Source organism: Lygodium microphyllum, chromosome 1 (assembly GCF_053477565.2).
Source record: "Lygodium microphyllum isolate KBCC chromosome 1, Lygodium_microphyllum_v1.1.10, whole genome shotgun sequence".
NCBI lineage: Eukaryota > Viridiplantae > Streptophyta > Polypodiopsida > Schizaeales > Lygodiaceae > Lygodium > Lygodium microphyllum.
The window spans coordinates 81,207,884-81,223,237 of NC_141135.1; the positions used below are offsets into that span (position 1 = coordinate 81,207,884).

The following is a 15,354-nucleotide window of genomic DNA, read 5'->3' on the forward strand; positions in this document are numbered from 1 at the left end:
CTAAATGACGATTGATAATGATCGAGTGAACTTCTTCTATGCTTAAAATTCATAACATAAGATGCTTATAGCATACAAGGTACACTTATGAACCCATAAATAGGTACATTTGTAATATTTTTTATAGTCTAGAAATGTGTATATTAGACCATCTATAATATTTTCTCCTTATAATGGCAATATACCAAGTGATCAATGCCTTTCCAGTGATGAATGGTTTACTAAGATCTAATCTCTAAACATAGGGGCCTATAGATATTTGTAACTCAAGCATACATCTCTTAAGTGAGTAGCCAGTTATTATGAAAGTTTGGAAATCAAGAGCTCATTGGCTCATGAAAAGTAGTTACAATGCCATAGTTCTTAAACTCCTTAAAACCAAAACCAAAAGTTTCTAATTTTATGAAACTTTTTCGCCACCACCAAAACCCTATGGCGCTACACATGAAAGTTGTAATTTTCTTCAAAGTTATTTGTAATATTAACAAGCTACCCATGATTGTGAATAAATAAATTTCCATCAAAATGAATGGGAAACTTTAAAAGCTTTCTATCCATGTAAGAATTCAATTAGAGCACCTTAGAGCAACCCATTAGTTCCATTTATACTAAGCTAAAGCTCCTAACATCACCAATAACTAATGATTTATAGAGAAAACTTGTTATTGAGATGAATAGAATGACTCAAAATATGATGTGTAGAATCATATTTATTCATCTTAAATAGAGAACAAGAAAAGTCCTCAATAATGACCTAATGATACTTGCATTAATTGTGTTGCACATTGGTAGAAAAGTATGAAAACATCGATAAGACACTATTTGCATCTCATACACCTAATGCATGGAAACTACACATTATCGAAACATGCTTGAAAGGTCCTCTTTAAGTGCCTTACACATGAATAAATATCATATGACTTATCTAATGTGGAATTGTTCATTTGTGTTGTTTTGATCACATACCTTATAAGCTCCTTATCAATGTGCTACCTTGCATGTCTTTACAAAGTTCTTTCAAACTACAAAATGCTAGGATTTAGAGGGTAAGGGAGCAAATAAGGTAGCTTCGTCTTGTAGAGTGTAGGTGAAACCCTAAATGCAAGCCCCAATCTTCAAAAGCTTATTGAAGTAGATACAAGATGAAAGTATCTTATTCATCAATCAGAGCAAAGTCCAAAGTCCGGATTTTTTATGGTCTTTCTTCCTTGCTTTACAAAGATTTTGAATGTCTTTCTTGGAGATAGAGGACAATTGTATGATTGACATAACCAAAACCTTTGACGTAACCAAGAGAATGATAATGGCCTCGTCTCGAATTAAAGGATTAGTGTTCTATCCATGATGCTGCTTTTCAAATATTTAAGGCTCAAAGATTAGTATGAGATGTAGGATGCACTTAGCACTAAGACTAGGATTAATTAACTTTCAACCCATCTTTTATGTTTCTGCAGTGTTTCTGCTCGATCCCAATCGGGGCTGAGGAGATGACTCCGTTTACATCTAGTGATCTCGTTTTGGTGGCCATCTACTTGTCCTAAAGCCATTTTATTATTGCAGGCACATTGATTTTTGAACGGTACAGGAGTCCATCGTCGATCGGTTGAATTACTCTATATCATTATTCATTTACTGATCAGCGAGCGACTTGGTCAAGCAGGTGGACGCCAGTGCAAAACAGATGCATGCCGGAATGATTGGACTATAAGAGAGTGTATTTACAGTGTATAGGCAGTCGCCAAGATCGGACGGGAGAGACACACAGAACGGAGATCACTGCTAATAAGAATATATGAGAGAAAGCGAGAGAGAGAGACCAGCGCACGACTCAAAATGGCGCTTCTGTGGTAAGAAGGCGTATATCCCGAATATAGTTAGGGTAGTGACAAAAGATGAGCTAGAATTCGATTACAAAGGCCGTAAAGGGTCCATGTTGGTGTGATGAAAAGGGGTGAATAATAGATGCTTTTTCTCTGTGTTTCCTTTTGTGAAATGAAAGTTGGTCACAGCCAGAGAGCGCCAGCTTGCTTCAGTTGCGGGATGAGAGAGCCGCTGATGTGGGCGGCCATGAGGCGGTCCAGCCCGCCGATTAGCTTGCCGCCCACGAACACGCACGGCACGGCGGGGCGCTCCCCCGTGAGCTGAACGAGGGCCCGCTCGATGTCCGCGCCGCTGGCCAATAGCGGGCCGCCACCTGGCCCGGTGCCCCCCTCCATGTCCTCCACGTCATCCTGCAGCGCCAGCAGGTGGCTGTTGGCGTCCAGCTCGTCCAGCTCCACCACCAGCGGGCTCACCCCCATCCCGCACAGCAGCTTCTTCGCCACGTGGCACATGCAGCACGTCGACACGCTGAACACCACCACCGCGTTCTCGCCCACAAGCCGCTCGATCCGCTCCGCCGGCCGCGCCATCAACGGCCCGGATGCGCTGGCGGCCGCCGCCTCCATGGGGCTGATGAGCTGGAATGCCGGTCGGGGGCACTGGAGACGATCCTTCACACTACCACTGGCCAAGCTGTGATCTGCGAACATCACCTGGGGCTGCATATCCATATTATCTCCTCTCCTTCTCTGTATATATATATGTGATTATAAATACACAATAACTAAATAACTATATCAATATCCTCCGCTGCTTTTAGATTTCCGTTTATTGTCCTATGTATCCACCCCACTAGTGCTCACTGATCTGCTGACTACCTACAAGGTGGATATAGACAGATGTAATCATAGAAAAGCTTTTCCACCTCTCTCTCTGTCTCTCTCTCTCTCTCTCTCTCTCTCTCTCTCTCTGCCTATCTCGTATGCAAATGCGACTCTGCCCTCCCTCCTCCCCTTCCCTGTTTATATATGCCTGTGTATCATATGGTGTCCTGATCTCGGACTTGATGCTGCACTGCTTCCTGTCCCACGCGTGCCCTCCTTCCTTTCAGCTAGCTTGCTGTAATCCGAGCTTCTATTACGCGTGCACCGTTTTTGTCATAGGGAGTGCCCGTCCTTCCAGTGCCTCGTGCTCTGTGTCTTATTATAATAAGCTGATCAACCAGCTTGTTTGACGTTCGGAAGAAGAAGCTGAAGAGAAGGGGGCACAGGCAGAGCAGAGGGACATAATCATGAATTCCATCTCCCCTCCACACAGGTTGTAAGCGAATGCAGCCGAGCTTTTCTCTTTGACGTGGATCTTGCTACTGTAGTGTGAGTCAATAGCAGGGCATGCGCAAAGCGAGATGTGTGACAGACCGGAGAGAGAGAGAGAGAGAGAGAGAGAGAGAGAGAGAGGTGGATCAGGGAACGAGGTCCGTGCCCTTATCTAAGCTCAGGTGCAGCTGATGATCGAATGAAGAAGCAATACAAGATGGGGAGAATGATGATGATGATGAGAGAAAGAGTAGTAGAGCGGTTGCTGGTGAAAGGAAGGCTGAGAAGGTGGGGAAGCAATCATGAGAGAAGAATTCAGGAGATGAATATCGTTTTATGGGCAGATAGAAAAGCGGTCTACATGAGAAAGCGCGTGCAGGTGGGGCTCGTAATATTTTGGTGTTATAAAAATTTTCTGTGAGAGCGGTCAGCTATAGTAGGACAAATACGGACTCCACATATGTTCCTTTCCAAACCCACCTCTGACCTTCACCCTAAAGAGGTCCACTTAAGGATGTGTAAAGATCACATGGATCGGGTCTTGACTCTTACCTATGTGTAAGCATTGTGAAAGATATCACAAAATCTCACATTATTATTATAGTCTCTTGTCTACTTGCTTGCCTGTGTTGCCACCCTCCTCATAAGGGGTGCCTTCCCTTTTGGTTAATGGCAACTAGCACTTACATGTTCTAGCCAAAGGTGTGACATAACCTTCAAATAAGTAATCAACCTAGGTGGAAAATTGCCCTCCTTGGTCCGATTCACGGACTTGTGTATGCCAATGAGATTAGACATAAGTTGTTTGACATTGCTCAAAACGATTTTCGTTAACTTAGAACCTTTCGGTTTGGCAATTGGCTATGGGAACATTTTAAAAGAAACAAAACTTGAACCTACTTTGTTTGGTGAGTTGTGCACCAAAAATAAATGCATTGGTCAATAGGGAAAGATCTCTTAAACACTTCAAGTGGGGTTTTTAATGTTATTGTGTTATTCTATGATGTTGCTATCCCCTTGTCATTCACGCTAGTAGTTTAGGAATATTAAATGTAATGTATAACCCAGATCTTTCAAGGGTATATTGCAATTCCCTTTTCAACTTGCATTAAATATTAGCAAGCCACGGTTCATGGGCAACTTTAACTTAAATTGCAAAGTCTAGTGCATCAAAGTATTGATGCTTTGAGAAGGATTCACTTATGATATTGCCAATAGTATAATCACTATACAAAGTAGGGAGAGTAGCTCAGTGCTATGGGTCATGTCCTTTTATCCATACTTGTTTCTTAATGTTGTGCATTCAAGAGATCGAGACGAGTTTACCCATACAAACACTCTCCAAATTTCAAGTGAACATCCCTTGAACATCCAAGGGATGTTCACGAGAGAGAGAATGTATATCAATGGGATTTTCAAAAAATCAGTTGAAATTTAAGTTGATCTCCTTGAAAACTTATTATTTGTTGGATAGTTCATTTATAAAAGTGCTACTTTCCCCTCAAAGGCGGTTATATATCAACCTCTTTCTTTTTTTCATTGGATGGGAAAAAACCTTTGTGAGATGGGAAAAGAGCTCTTTGTGAGCACTACATACAAGATGAGCATAAAAGCAAGGATGATGGTATTACTATACAATGACCGACAAGAAGAAAGGAGTGGATATAATCATGTAATGCTAACATTGGTGGTTTTAGCATGCAGCATGGGAAACCGGAGAGGGAGTCCGGGGCATGTGTATGAGGAAGACATAGTGTGCTGGGACCAGACTCCAGAGAGAGAGAGAGAGAGAGAGGATCATGATGATGATGATGAGGTGGTGAATTAGGATGAGACAACAAGAAAACGGGCGTTGTTTTGTGGGTGGTGGTAGTGGTTGCGCAGGCGTGATGTAATTTGACATGATGACGCTTGCTTTCCATAAAGTGGTGAGTTTCCTTTGCTTTTGCTCTTTCCATGTGCCCTGGACGAATTCGTATTAAAATGCCTTTTTGCCACACAGGAGAACACACATAAGCATGATACAACAATATATACACACACACACGCAATACTACGAGCGCTCTCACGAGGGCAGGGGACGTAACGGAGTGAGGAGAGGGAGAAGGCCAAGCGTCATGTCATCATCGTCATCGTCATGCGAGTGTTTTTGATATGTGCTTGTAGTGACGATGGGCAAGCGTCATGTATAGTAGTGGCCACCTTTCATCCTCACGAGCGCCGTCTTCTCCCTCCCTTCTCTCGGCTCTCATCATGCTTACATGCGCAGTATGGCCCTCCATCCTCCTTAACAAAAGTGAATGGCATGATAAGATCTCAAGCTTGAGCTCCAAGGCCATGTTTACACGTCAAACATTGTTGAAAATGAGAGAGAGAGAGCGAGAGAGCTCTTACATATCAAAAGTTGCTACCATGTCTTCTTTTTCTTCCCCTTGGGACCCTTTGTGCATGATGGAGTAAAATTGTTGAACATGATGTTGGAAAATGAACATTTCAATCTAGCATTACTTTATAAATCCCACACACTCTATAATAAACCTAGAAAAGTAGGTAAAACTATGGATACAAAGAATGAATTGAATAACAATCCTCAATTACAAACTTCAAGTACCATGTAACATTATCACATAAATATAACTTCATTGTGAAATAAAGCATACATGTGGTGCTATGTGAAAAAACACATGAAAGAGTTGCTTTAAAACATATTTGAGATAGTTCTAATGTTGGATTATGAACCCTAGTACTTACAATTTGTATCTTTTATAATCTAGGTCTAACACAAACACAAATGGAAAGTGGTTATTTATTGCCTTTTCTTGAAAATGTTTTGATAACAAAACTCAACAACCAAAAGAAACCTAAGGCGTGTTAAGAGTTTCCACTTGAGATAAAGAGGTTGGTAATGCAGGTAGATCACTATAGTAATATTATAATTATGTGCAAATAGGAGAAAAGCCAATATAGCATATGAAGGACATACTAGTGAATACTCCAATAAAATTCATCACAAGAAAGTCTAAAATTTTAGGCATTGTCATTGATATATGCATTGAAATATCCATTGGAATTGATATATCATTGTGAAAGATGAAATTGTTGTCAACTATGATCCTTGTATATTGACAACTGATATATTTCAAGAAACATATCAATGACAATTTTGATGGTGATATTGATAATTAGAGAGACATTTTAAATATATACACTAAAGGAGTGCATAGAAAAAAAAGTAAGGATTTGATTCTCTCTTGTCACACATAGCCTAGATATTCCTTGCATAATATTTCAAGAATCAAATAAGCATCTAAAAAGCTTGGAAACTATGTTAAATTACCTGAATGAATTTGTGAGAGAAAAATATGCACTAATACATTTGACTCAATGTCTAATATATGGTGACCAAAAAGACGACTAATAGGCAAGATCCATGATTAAATAATGATACGACTAACACACGAACCCGGGGAGTCCACCTTATAGAATATGTAAGATACCATGTGAGTTCAAAATAAAGGGTACTATATTTAATAAAACTTACAGGATTCTATTTACAAAAGGGGTTTTTAAATTATAATTTAAAAAATCCATAAGTTTAGTAAAGTAAATGGGGTCATTTTAAGGCCTTATAGCATGTAAAGAAAAGGTATTTCTTAATATTGTTTGAACACACATTAAATAGATGAGTTTTTATAGGTGGACTCCCCAGGGACATGAATAATACAATGATGATACAAAATACAAATGTAGTGACAAAATTGATTATCCATAGATAACATATATTATAAAACAATAACATCTCTAATTGAAAATTTGATCCTCACCTAGTGGCTCATGGGTCCAACCATGGAATACCAAATGAAAACATATTTTGAAAAGCTTTGGGATAAAATAGAAAATGAAAGTATGACAATGGTACAACAACTACACACCACTTACCTATTGTCGTTCCATGTCATATCCCATACTCCTTTTTGAATCTCATCATTGGATTGGATTACCACTGTTGTAGGACAAAGCATATGGCCAGAAGACAAAGGGTCTCATAAAGTCCAATTGCAAGAGAAATGTTTTACTATTATTATGGGATGATCATGAGTATTGGCCAAATGGCATGCCCAAGCCCTACCACATTTCCTAAGTCATGTGCCATGTGGTGCCCGCTGGTGCGCGCCCTCAAGAATCTACCCTCTTGCTCACACTCGTCTACTCACCAATATGCCTATACTGTGAAAGCCCACTCACCCACTTGAATCCCATTAGGCACAACAATAGTGTAGAGAGAAAATTGAGGTTATAAATTGTGGGGGGGAGGGGACACAAGGGGGAGGGAAGAGGCTATTAAGAGTGCAATAAGTGACTCAAATGGGCTCTTTTTAGCACATTGTCGGAGGGGTTTTTGTTGAAAGGTCGAATCCACTGGGGATCAGAGATAGAAGGAAGTAGAGATAGGAGATGGAAGAGAAAAAAAAAAGACAAGAGGTAAACACGACAAAGACAAATTACAATGAATTTAATCAATATGTATTGATAGAACCTTAAATTCTTTGTTTGGCACTACTCAGAAGCAATCTCCATGCATTAGATCTCCTAGAGCTCCTTCGTAGATGAAAAACGTGAATAAAAAAATGATAGCTCATTTTCTGCTACTCAAAACCCAAATCTGAGGGCCCCGTTGGCTTCGAAAGGGGGGTAGAACCCCAAGGCACCTACTCCAGGATCTCGTAGCTCACTTCTTCTTCTTCTTGTTCAAAGTGCAGTTTTCAGCCTGTCAACAGCGATCGCGATGTGTGCTATTTCACCAATTTGTCTTTTTCATGAAAAATCTCATAACTGGCTGAAAAAGCAACTTGCTTTTAGCATGCCATCCTAATCTAGAAGATTTTTTAACTTTTTTGGATTTTTTTACAATAATATAAAAAATAGGCTAAAATTGTCAAAAAATCTAGTAGTTTTGGACCTTTCATGCCACTTACACTAGTACTAATGACTCAAATCACATTGACTCTCTTGATCAATAAGAAAGTTGGATGATGCTACATTCCATGTTTTTCCACACTTTGTTCGCATAGTATCACGACATCCACCCCCTCTGAACATGCTTATCACTAGATTCTAAGTCCTCCTCATCCTCTACAACCATATACTTTGCTTTTTCATCTTCCATGTCTTCTTGGCTAGCCCCTGTTTCATGGCCACTGTTTTCTTCAAATTCTGGTAACTCATAGGCATTAGATTCCCGCCTCTTGAATAATTTGATTCTTTTCCCTACTGCTGGAAGTTTTATGGTTGCCCCATCTAGCTCATTTAGTGCATAAGTAGCATTATCAAACACTTGTTTAACCACATAGGGTCCAAACCATCTTTTGGAAACTTTACGCATGGCACTATTCTAGTTGTCTAAACTACTTTCATAAACCAATACCCAATCCCCATCTTGTACGGTTCTTGGTCTCAATCTATGTCTTTTGTCAAACCATTTCTTGTTCTATATCCTTTCTACCCTTAACTTTGCAATTGCTGCCTTTATGTCTTCTGACTTTCTTTCCAACTGTCTAATACGTAAGGCCAACAACTCCTCTCGATTCAAATCCTCTTCCCAAGGTAGCACACTCCATGTGACCATCATCTCTTCTATCAACATGATAGGTCTTTGACCATATATAAATTCTGCAGGCATATATCCTGTAACAGCACTATGAATTGTTTGGTCAGCCCAAAAGGCATAAGGGAGCAATCGTGACGACTCTTTTACCTTCTCTCCACATGCTTTTGCCAATGCCTTTACAATAGGTGGATGACCTCTTTTACTATTGCCATTTCCTTCAAGATTATAGGCTGAAGTTAAAGCAAGCTTTATCCCCAAACGTGCAAAGAAATCATGAGCTTCATCTACATTCAGCTCACCTTCTATTTGTAGTAATTTTTCATACATAGTCATATCGGCAAAAGATCTCTTCTAAGAGAAAAGTACACACAACATTTGTTGTCTTAGTACGTAGAGCTCTCCCTTCCACTTGATTAGTCAAGTCTTCACGGGAAAGCACAAGATATCTCATTTTCCAAAGACCTGTAGGCATCGTTACCAAATCCACCACCCACTTAAAATGGAGACAATGGATATGTGGGTTGCAATCCATCTCCATGTCTCACAGATAAATACATTTGACATGTCATACATGTTTTCACAAAGTGAGCAACATCCTTATACATACCTTGCCACCAATATATTTCTTTGATCTTTGCAAAAGTACCCCAAACACCTCTATGGCCAGCCCACAAGCTTTCATGAAATTCTTACATAACATTTACTTGTGAAGCTCTATCACCCAAAACTCACAGTGGCATACCCTATTTGTTTTTAGCATGTTTCCATAAGTATCCATCTTTTAAGAAAAACCCATAGGCTTTCCTCTTGATCTTCTTAAACTCCTCATTTGACCATTCATCTCTCTTTGTTAATGTACTGAGGTATTGATAAATTCTTAGCTACTCTCCTGCATATTTGTCTTCCAGAAACACTTCTACACAAGATGCAAAATATCTAAAGTTTCTTTTCTTTGTTGTCCAAGCTTCTGTTAATGTTGTAGCAACACCCTGCATCACTAAATTCACTCTTACAACATCATTTTCAACTGAAAAAAAATCGTCTTCTTCCTTGTCATCCATCATCCCATCTTCATTCTCATAGTGTTCTTGAGATAACATGTCTGCCAAGGGTTATCTCTTCTTGCAATATGCTGAATTTCAGGGTTCAAAGATTTGATGTATGTAATCCATCGGAGCACAGTAATGTCTGAGGTAGTACAACTAGGAATCATACCCAATACCAACAAAAAATTGGTCTCAATGACTACATGAGCACCCATAAAATACTCATTATCACATTTAAGGGCTGTCACAATTCTCCATATTTCTCTTTTAACTTGTGGATACCTTCTTTGCCATTTAGTCGATACTTTAGCACCAAAGCGTATTGCATATCTTTGCCCTTCCTCATCATCTTGCCCAATTGCCCATCCGATTCTGATTGGGCCTATATCAATAGTAATAATGATAGGCTTTCCATGTGAATAGTCAGCCTTTCTCAATGTAGGAGCAGATTTTAAGAGCTGCTTCAAATTTTTCATTGCTTTCTGATGCTTCCTTTTCCAATGAAATCTCTGAACTTTCCTCAAAAGTTGATATAGGGCATCGACTATGTGCCAAAATCACTGCATAGGAGGAATTATCTTGCACAAAGAAGTGTTGCTCTTCTTGTACATCACCAATCATCACTTTGACATTAGGACATGTAGCATAAAGCTCTCTCGAAGAATTATTTGCAACCCTCATATGCCAACCATAATCAGTGTCCATAAGCCATGCACCAGTCTCATACAATCTACACTCAATGACATTTATCTCGCACCCATGGTGAAGTAAAGCAACACAAGGAGTTTCACATTTCTCTATTTTCACTACCGTTTCAGTGCTAGCCTTAGCCCAATGATTTCTTGTGTAATGACTTCGAGAAATAAATCATGGAGTCTCTTTCCCATATTTTTGCAGCTGCCTTACTCCACCATGCATATTGCTATAAGACAATGCATTTTCAGTCACTTTCTTCTCTTTTCCACATGCTCTCCACTAATTAGTAGCATCCTACATAGATAATCCAGTACTTACTTCATGCTCACATTCAGCCTGAATACCCAACAAACTAGTTTCCTCTTCAAATTGCAGCAATGCACTAATGGCATCACGAAGAAACTAAGGCTTTGTCTTAATTATGTCAATGATCTCATCATGAAATTCTTGCTTGGCAATGCCAAGCACCTCTCCCAAGGTGAATTCCACTTGACTATTCAGGATGTGTTCTTCAAGAACCTTCTTAAGATCTGTGGCTATCTCAATGTCAGACTACAACTTATATCCTGGCTACCTGCCCTTCTTTTTTCCCTCTTGTTTGTTATGAATATTTAGCAAAGATGCATGTAAAGTATGTGTCCATATTTCATCCTTTGGACCAACCATCACTTGGCCATGCATTCTATCCAACTATAGACTAAAAGTAGAAGCATGTACCACTGCATAAGCATTTCAGATAGCCAAGTCTTCCAACAACTTCTACATACCTCCCTTTCCAAAATTCAAATCAACAGGAAATCTCGTTTCTTGTGCATGGATCTTGCCATCTTTCCAAAAGATGAGCTATCATGCCAAGGCCTCCTGATATGCCACACAATCCTTTCTCTCATGCTGCAAACTATCACATCACATACATCTTTTTCCTGGCTTAGGGGCTGTTGCCTGTCCCCTATCCTCTTGTCCTTTTTCATCCAATTTTGCAACCTTCAATTGAAGATCCCACATGCATTTTATCAATTCATCCAAGACATCTTCCCTAACAAAGGAAACAATAGCAAGTACAATCATAAGGGTTAGCCACAAAAGTGGGTGGCTTACTGGATACATCAACTGTCTTGCCCGTAACAGTGGGTAAAGCTAGAGACATGCAATCTTTCTCTTCTTCTATGCTTTTTCACAAGTGTAGTAACATCTTTCTTGACATGTCTCCACTCTATTTCCAGACCTGACTCTATAGTCTGATCCTCTAGCAAATCATCAAGCTTCTCTTGAAGCTCAAGATTAGTTGCCTGTACCAACATTTCAATTTTCTGACTTGCAAGAGCTTGTTGTTCTGTAAGATTCAACTGCTCAAATTGACTTTCAAATTCTCTTAACAATTATGTAGCCACACAAGACCCTTATTGGGTTGTAAAACCCACTCCTGAAAAGTCTTGCGCGTAAACAAACTGGTATCTTCAATGTAAAATTCTTCCCTGAGTGTCTTCTTGAAAGCTACCCAGTCATCATCATGCATGTATAATTTAGTGATTCGTGCTTTCAGTTCATGTATAGTAACACGTTCAAAATACCAACTCCATGGAAGTTGAGCCATCCCAAAGGATTTCATCTTCTGAGCATAGGTATGTACATATGCAGATACATTCATGCCATTGAATAACTTCATCTCAAGCTCAACTGCTTGCAAAGCATTCATCACAATACTTTTTGTTTGAGCATAAGCCTATATCACAAAACATGCATTAAAAAAAATAGCTCCTTCTCTGTTGCTCAAAACCCCAAATTTGATGGTTGTGTTGGCTTCGGAAGGGGGCTAAAACCCCCAGGAAACCTAGTCTAGGATCTCATAGCTCACTTCTTCTTCTTCTTCTAGTTCAAAGTGCAGTTTTCAGCCTGTCAACAACGATCACGACACACATGATTTTGCCAATCTCTCTTTTTCATGAAAAATCTCATAACTAGCTGAAAAAGAAACTTGCTTTTTGCATGCCATCCTAATTTGAAAGCTTTTCTAAAATTTTTAGATTTTTTTACAATAATATTAAAAGTAAGCTGAAATTGTCCAAAAATCTAGTATTTTTGGACCATTCATGCCACTCACACTAGTACTAATGACTCAGATCACTTTGACTCTCTTGATCAATAAGAAAGTCAAATGATGATGCATTCCATGCTTTTTCACACTATGTCCGCATAGCATCACGACAAGGTATATACGTAAGAAGAAAAATGTATATTTGTATTATAATATATTAATAGACACATATATATACAAAATAAATATGGATTTATATATTGAATATTTCAAAAAAATATTTATATTTAGAGAATATTTTGTATATATATAATATTTAATACATTTTTATATAAAATTTTACATATTAGTATAAATAAAATAGTAAATAAAAATATAAATATGTATTTTATTTGTTTATAAAATATAGTATTGGATAAAAACATATATATAATATGAAATTGATTGCTAATATTATTTTTATATATCAAAATATCTAAAAAATATTAAACAAATATATAAACACATACTAAAAAAACGTTTTATTACATATCATATCTTTTACTATTATTATGGGAAAATAACGGGCAATAGCCATGTGGTGCATCCCCAACCCCCTCCTACATTTTTCCAGTCACGTGCCATGTGATGCATGCTTGTATACCCAACCACGTGTAATGGAACACATTTGTGTGCTTGTTCATGTGCCCATTGCAAAAGCCACCCACCTGCCTGAAATCCATAGGCACAACGACAATGTATAGAGAACACATAGGTTATTTAAAAAAAGAGGGGGGGGCATAAGGTAAGAGGATATTGAGAGTGCGATGAGCAAATCAAATGGGCTCCTTTTGGCACATAAATACATAAGAATAAAAAAATAGGCACACGCACATGCACACACATACACACACACACACACACACACAAAAAATAACATCTTGATATACATGTATATATACAATAGAAATATGAATATATATATATTGGATATTTTGAAGATATTTTTTTATTAAAAAATGATAATATCAATGTATTTAAAAATATTGTATAACTACTTATTTAAAAATATCTTATTAAATATAATGTTAAATAAATACTTTTTTGTACATAATATTATATATATATATATATATATATATGTATATATATATATATATATGAAAATTTTTATTAAATATAAAATTATAATTTTAAGTATTAATGAGTATAAAATATTAATAAATATATAAACATGTAGTAAAAATGTATTCTTACTTTTCTCTCTCAATTAATATTTTCTTAGTTACCTAAATTGGTCATTAATAGAGATTAATTTATTAGTAAATTAATTAGTTTTTATATTTATATACCTCATTTTAATCCTAAAATATGAAATCTCTGCCTGTCTCTGTCTTTGTCTCTGTCTCTCTCTCAAAGTAGTTACTTATTGTAAAGTAATTTCTTAATTTAAAAATACATTTACATATTTTTATATTTTATTGTCTTTTTCTCTCTCTATGTCGATTAGTTAGTTACTTATTAACTAATTGGTTGATTATTTTAATTTGATTATTTAATAATGATTAATAAGTCAAATAAGTAGATATACTTGATAATATATATCTCTTTTTATTTTTCTTAAAATATAAATATTTATTATTTATTTAAATATTGTGTTCTCTCTCTCTCATCAATTGGTTGTTAATAGTTATCTTAGAAGTTGAGTAATTGTCCATTTCAAATTTTACATACCTCTTTTTATCTCTTTTCCTTTTTTGTTCTCTCTCTCTCTCTCTCCATGAATTAGTTAGCATTTATTTATTTGTATATATTAATGAGTGAATTATTTACTTAGTTATTAATTAGTCCATTACTTAATTAAAATGTAGTTATTTAATTAGTCCCTTAATTGTCACTAGAATTGGTGTAGAGAATTGGTCAACCATGTGTTTAGGAACTCTAGTTGGGATCTAGTCTCCTAGAATGCTCTCATTCTTAGCTATGTGAAGAAAGAGAGAGAGAGAGAGAGAGAGAGAGTATTTAGAAGTTAATCTCTCTCTCAAATGTATATATATATATATATATATATGTATATGTATATATATATATATATATATGTATATATATATATATGTATATGTATATATATATATATATATGTATATGTATATATATATATATATATGTATATGTATATATATATATATATATATGTATATATATATATATATATATATGTATGTATGTATGTATATATATGTATGTATGTATGTATCTATATATATATCTATATATATATATATATATATATATATATATATACATATATATATATATATATATATATATATATATATATATATATATATATAGATACATACATACATACATATATATACATACATACATACATATATATATATATATATATATATACATACATACATATATATATATATATATATATATACATATATATATATATATATATATATATAAAGTACATGAACTTGCATGTGCAAAGTGTCCTTTGTAATTATGGTGCTTGGCTTGTAGCATCGGGAGAAAACTAGACATGGAGTGTATAGTAATCTTCAAGAAAGAAAACAAAGAAGTGTAGGAATAAATCAATGGGGTTGAAATAGTTTGGATTCAAGTTCAATTTGTCTAACATAAAAGCATTTGATATACATAATCCTAGCGTGCATATTGAATATGTAAACCACATTTCACCATGGTTTAAATGTATATCGATCATATTTCATCATGGTCAAGGGCATGCAACATCATGTACCCTTATACATCGGTAGGTTTATGTGTAGACCACAAACAATGCTTTTATGCATGAACATGTAACCTTTGAATACTCTT

General features: G+C 36.5%; 1 protein-coding gene across 1 annotated transcript; it reads right to left on the reverse strand.

Moving 5' to 3' along the window:
* Nucleotides 1-941: 941 nt before the first annotated feature.
* On the reverse strand, nt 942-3,449 carry LOC148041311 (glutaredoxin-C1-like). Its single transcript, XM_087678885.1, has one exon. The coding sequence runs from the start codon at nt 2,550-2,552 to the stop codon at nt 2,004-2,006; it is 549 nt and encodes a 182-aa protein (XP_087535011.1). The 5' UTR covers nt 2,553-3,449; the 3' UTR covers nt 942-2,003.
* Nucleotides 3,450-15,354: the final 11,905 nt, after the last annotated feature.

Coding starts and splice junctions, on each gene's coding strand:
- LOC148041311 (XM_087678885.1), bottom strand. CDS start 2,552: ATGGATATGCAGCCCCAGGTGATGTTCGCAGATCACAGCTTGGCCAGT.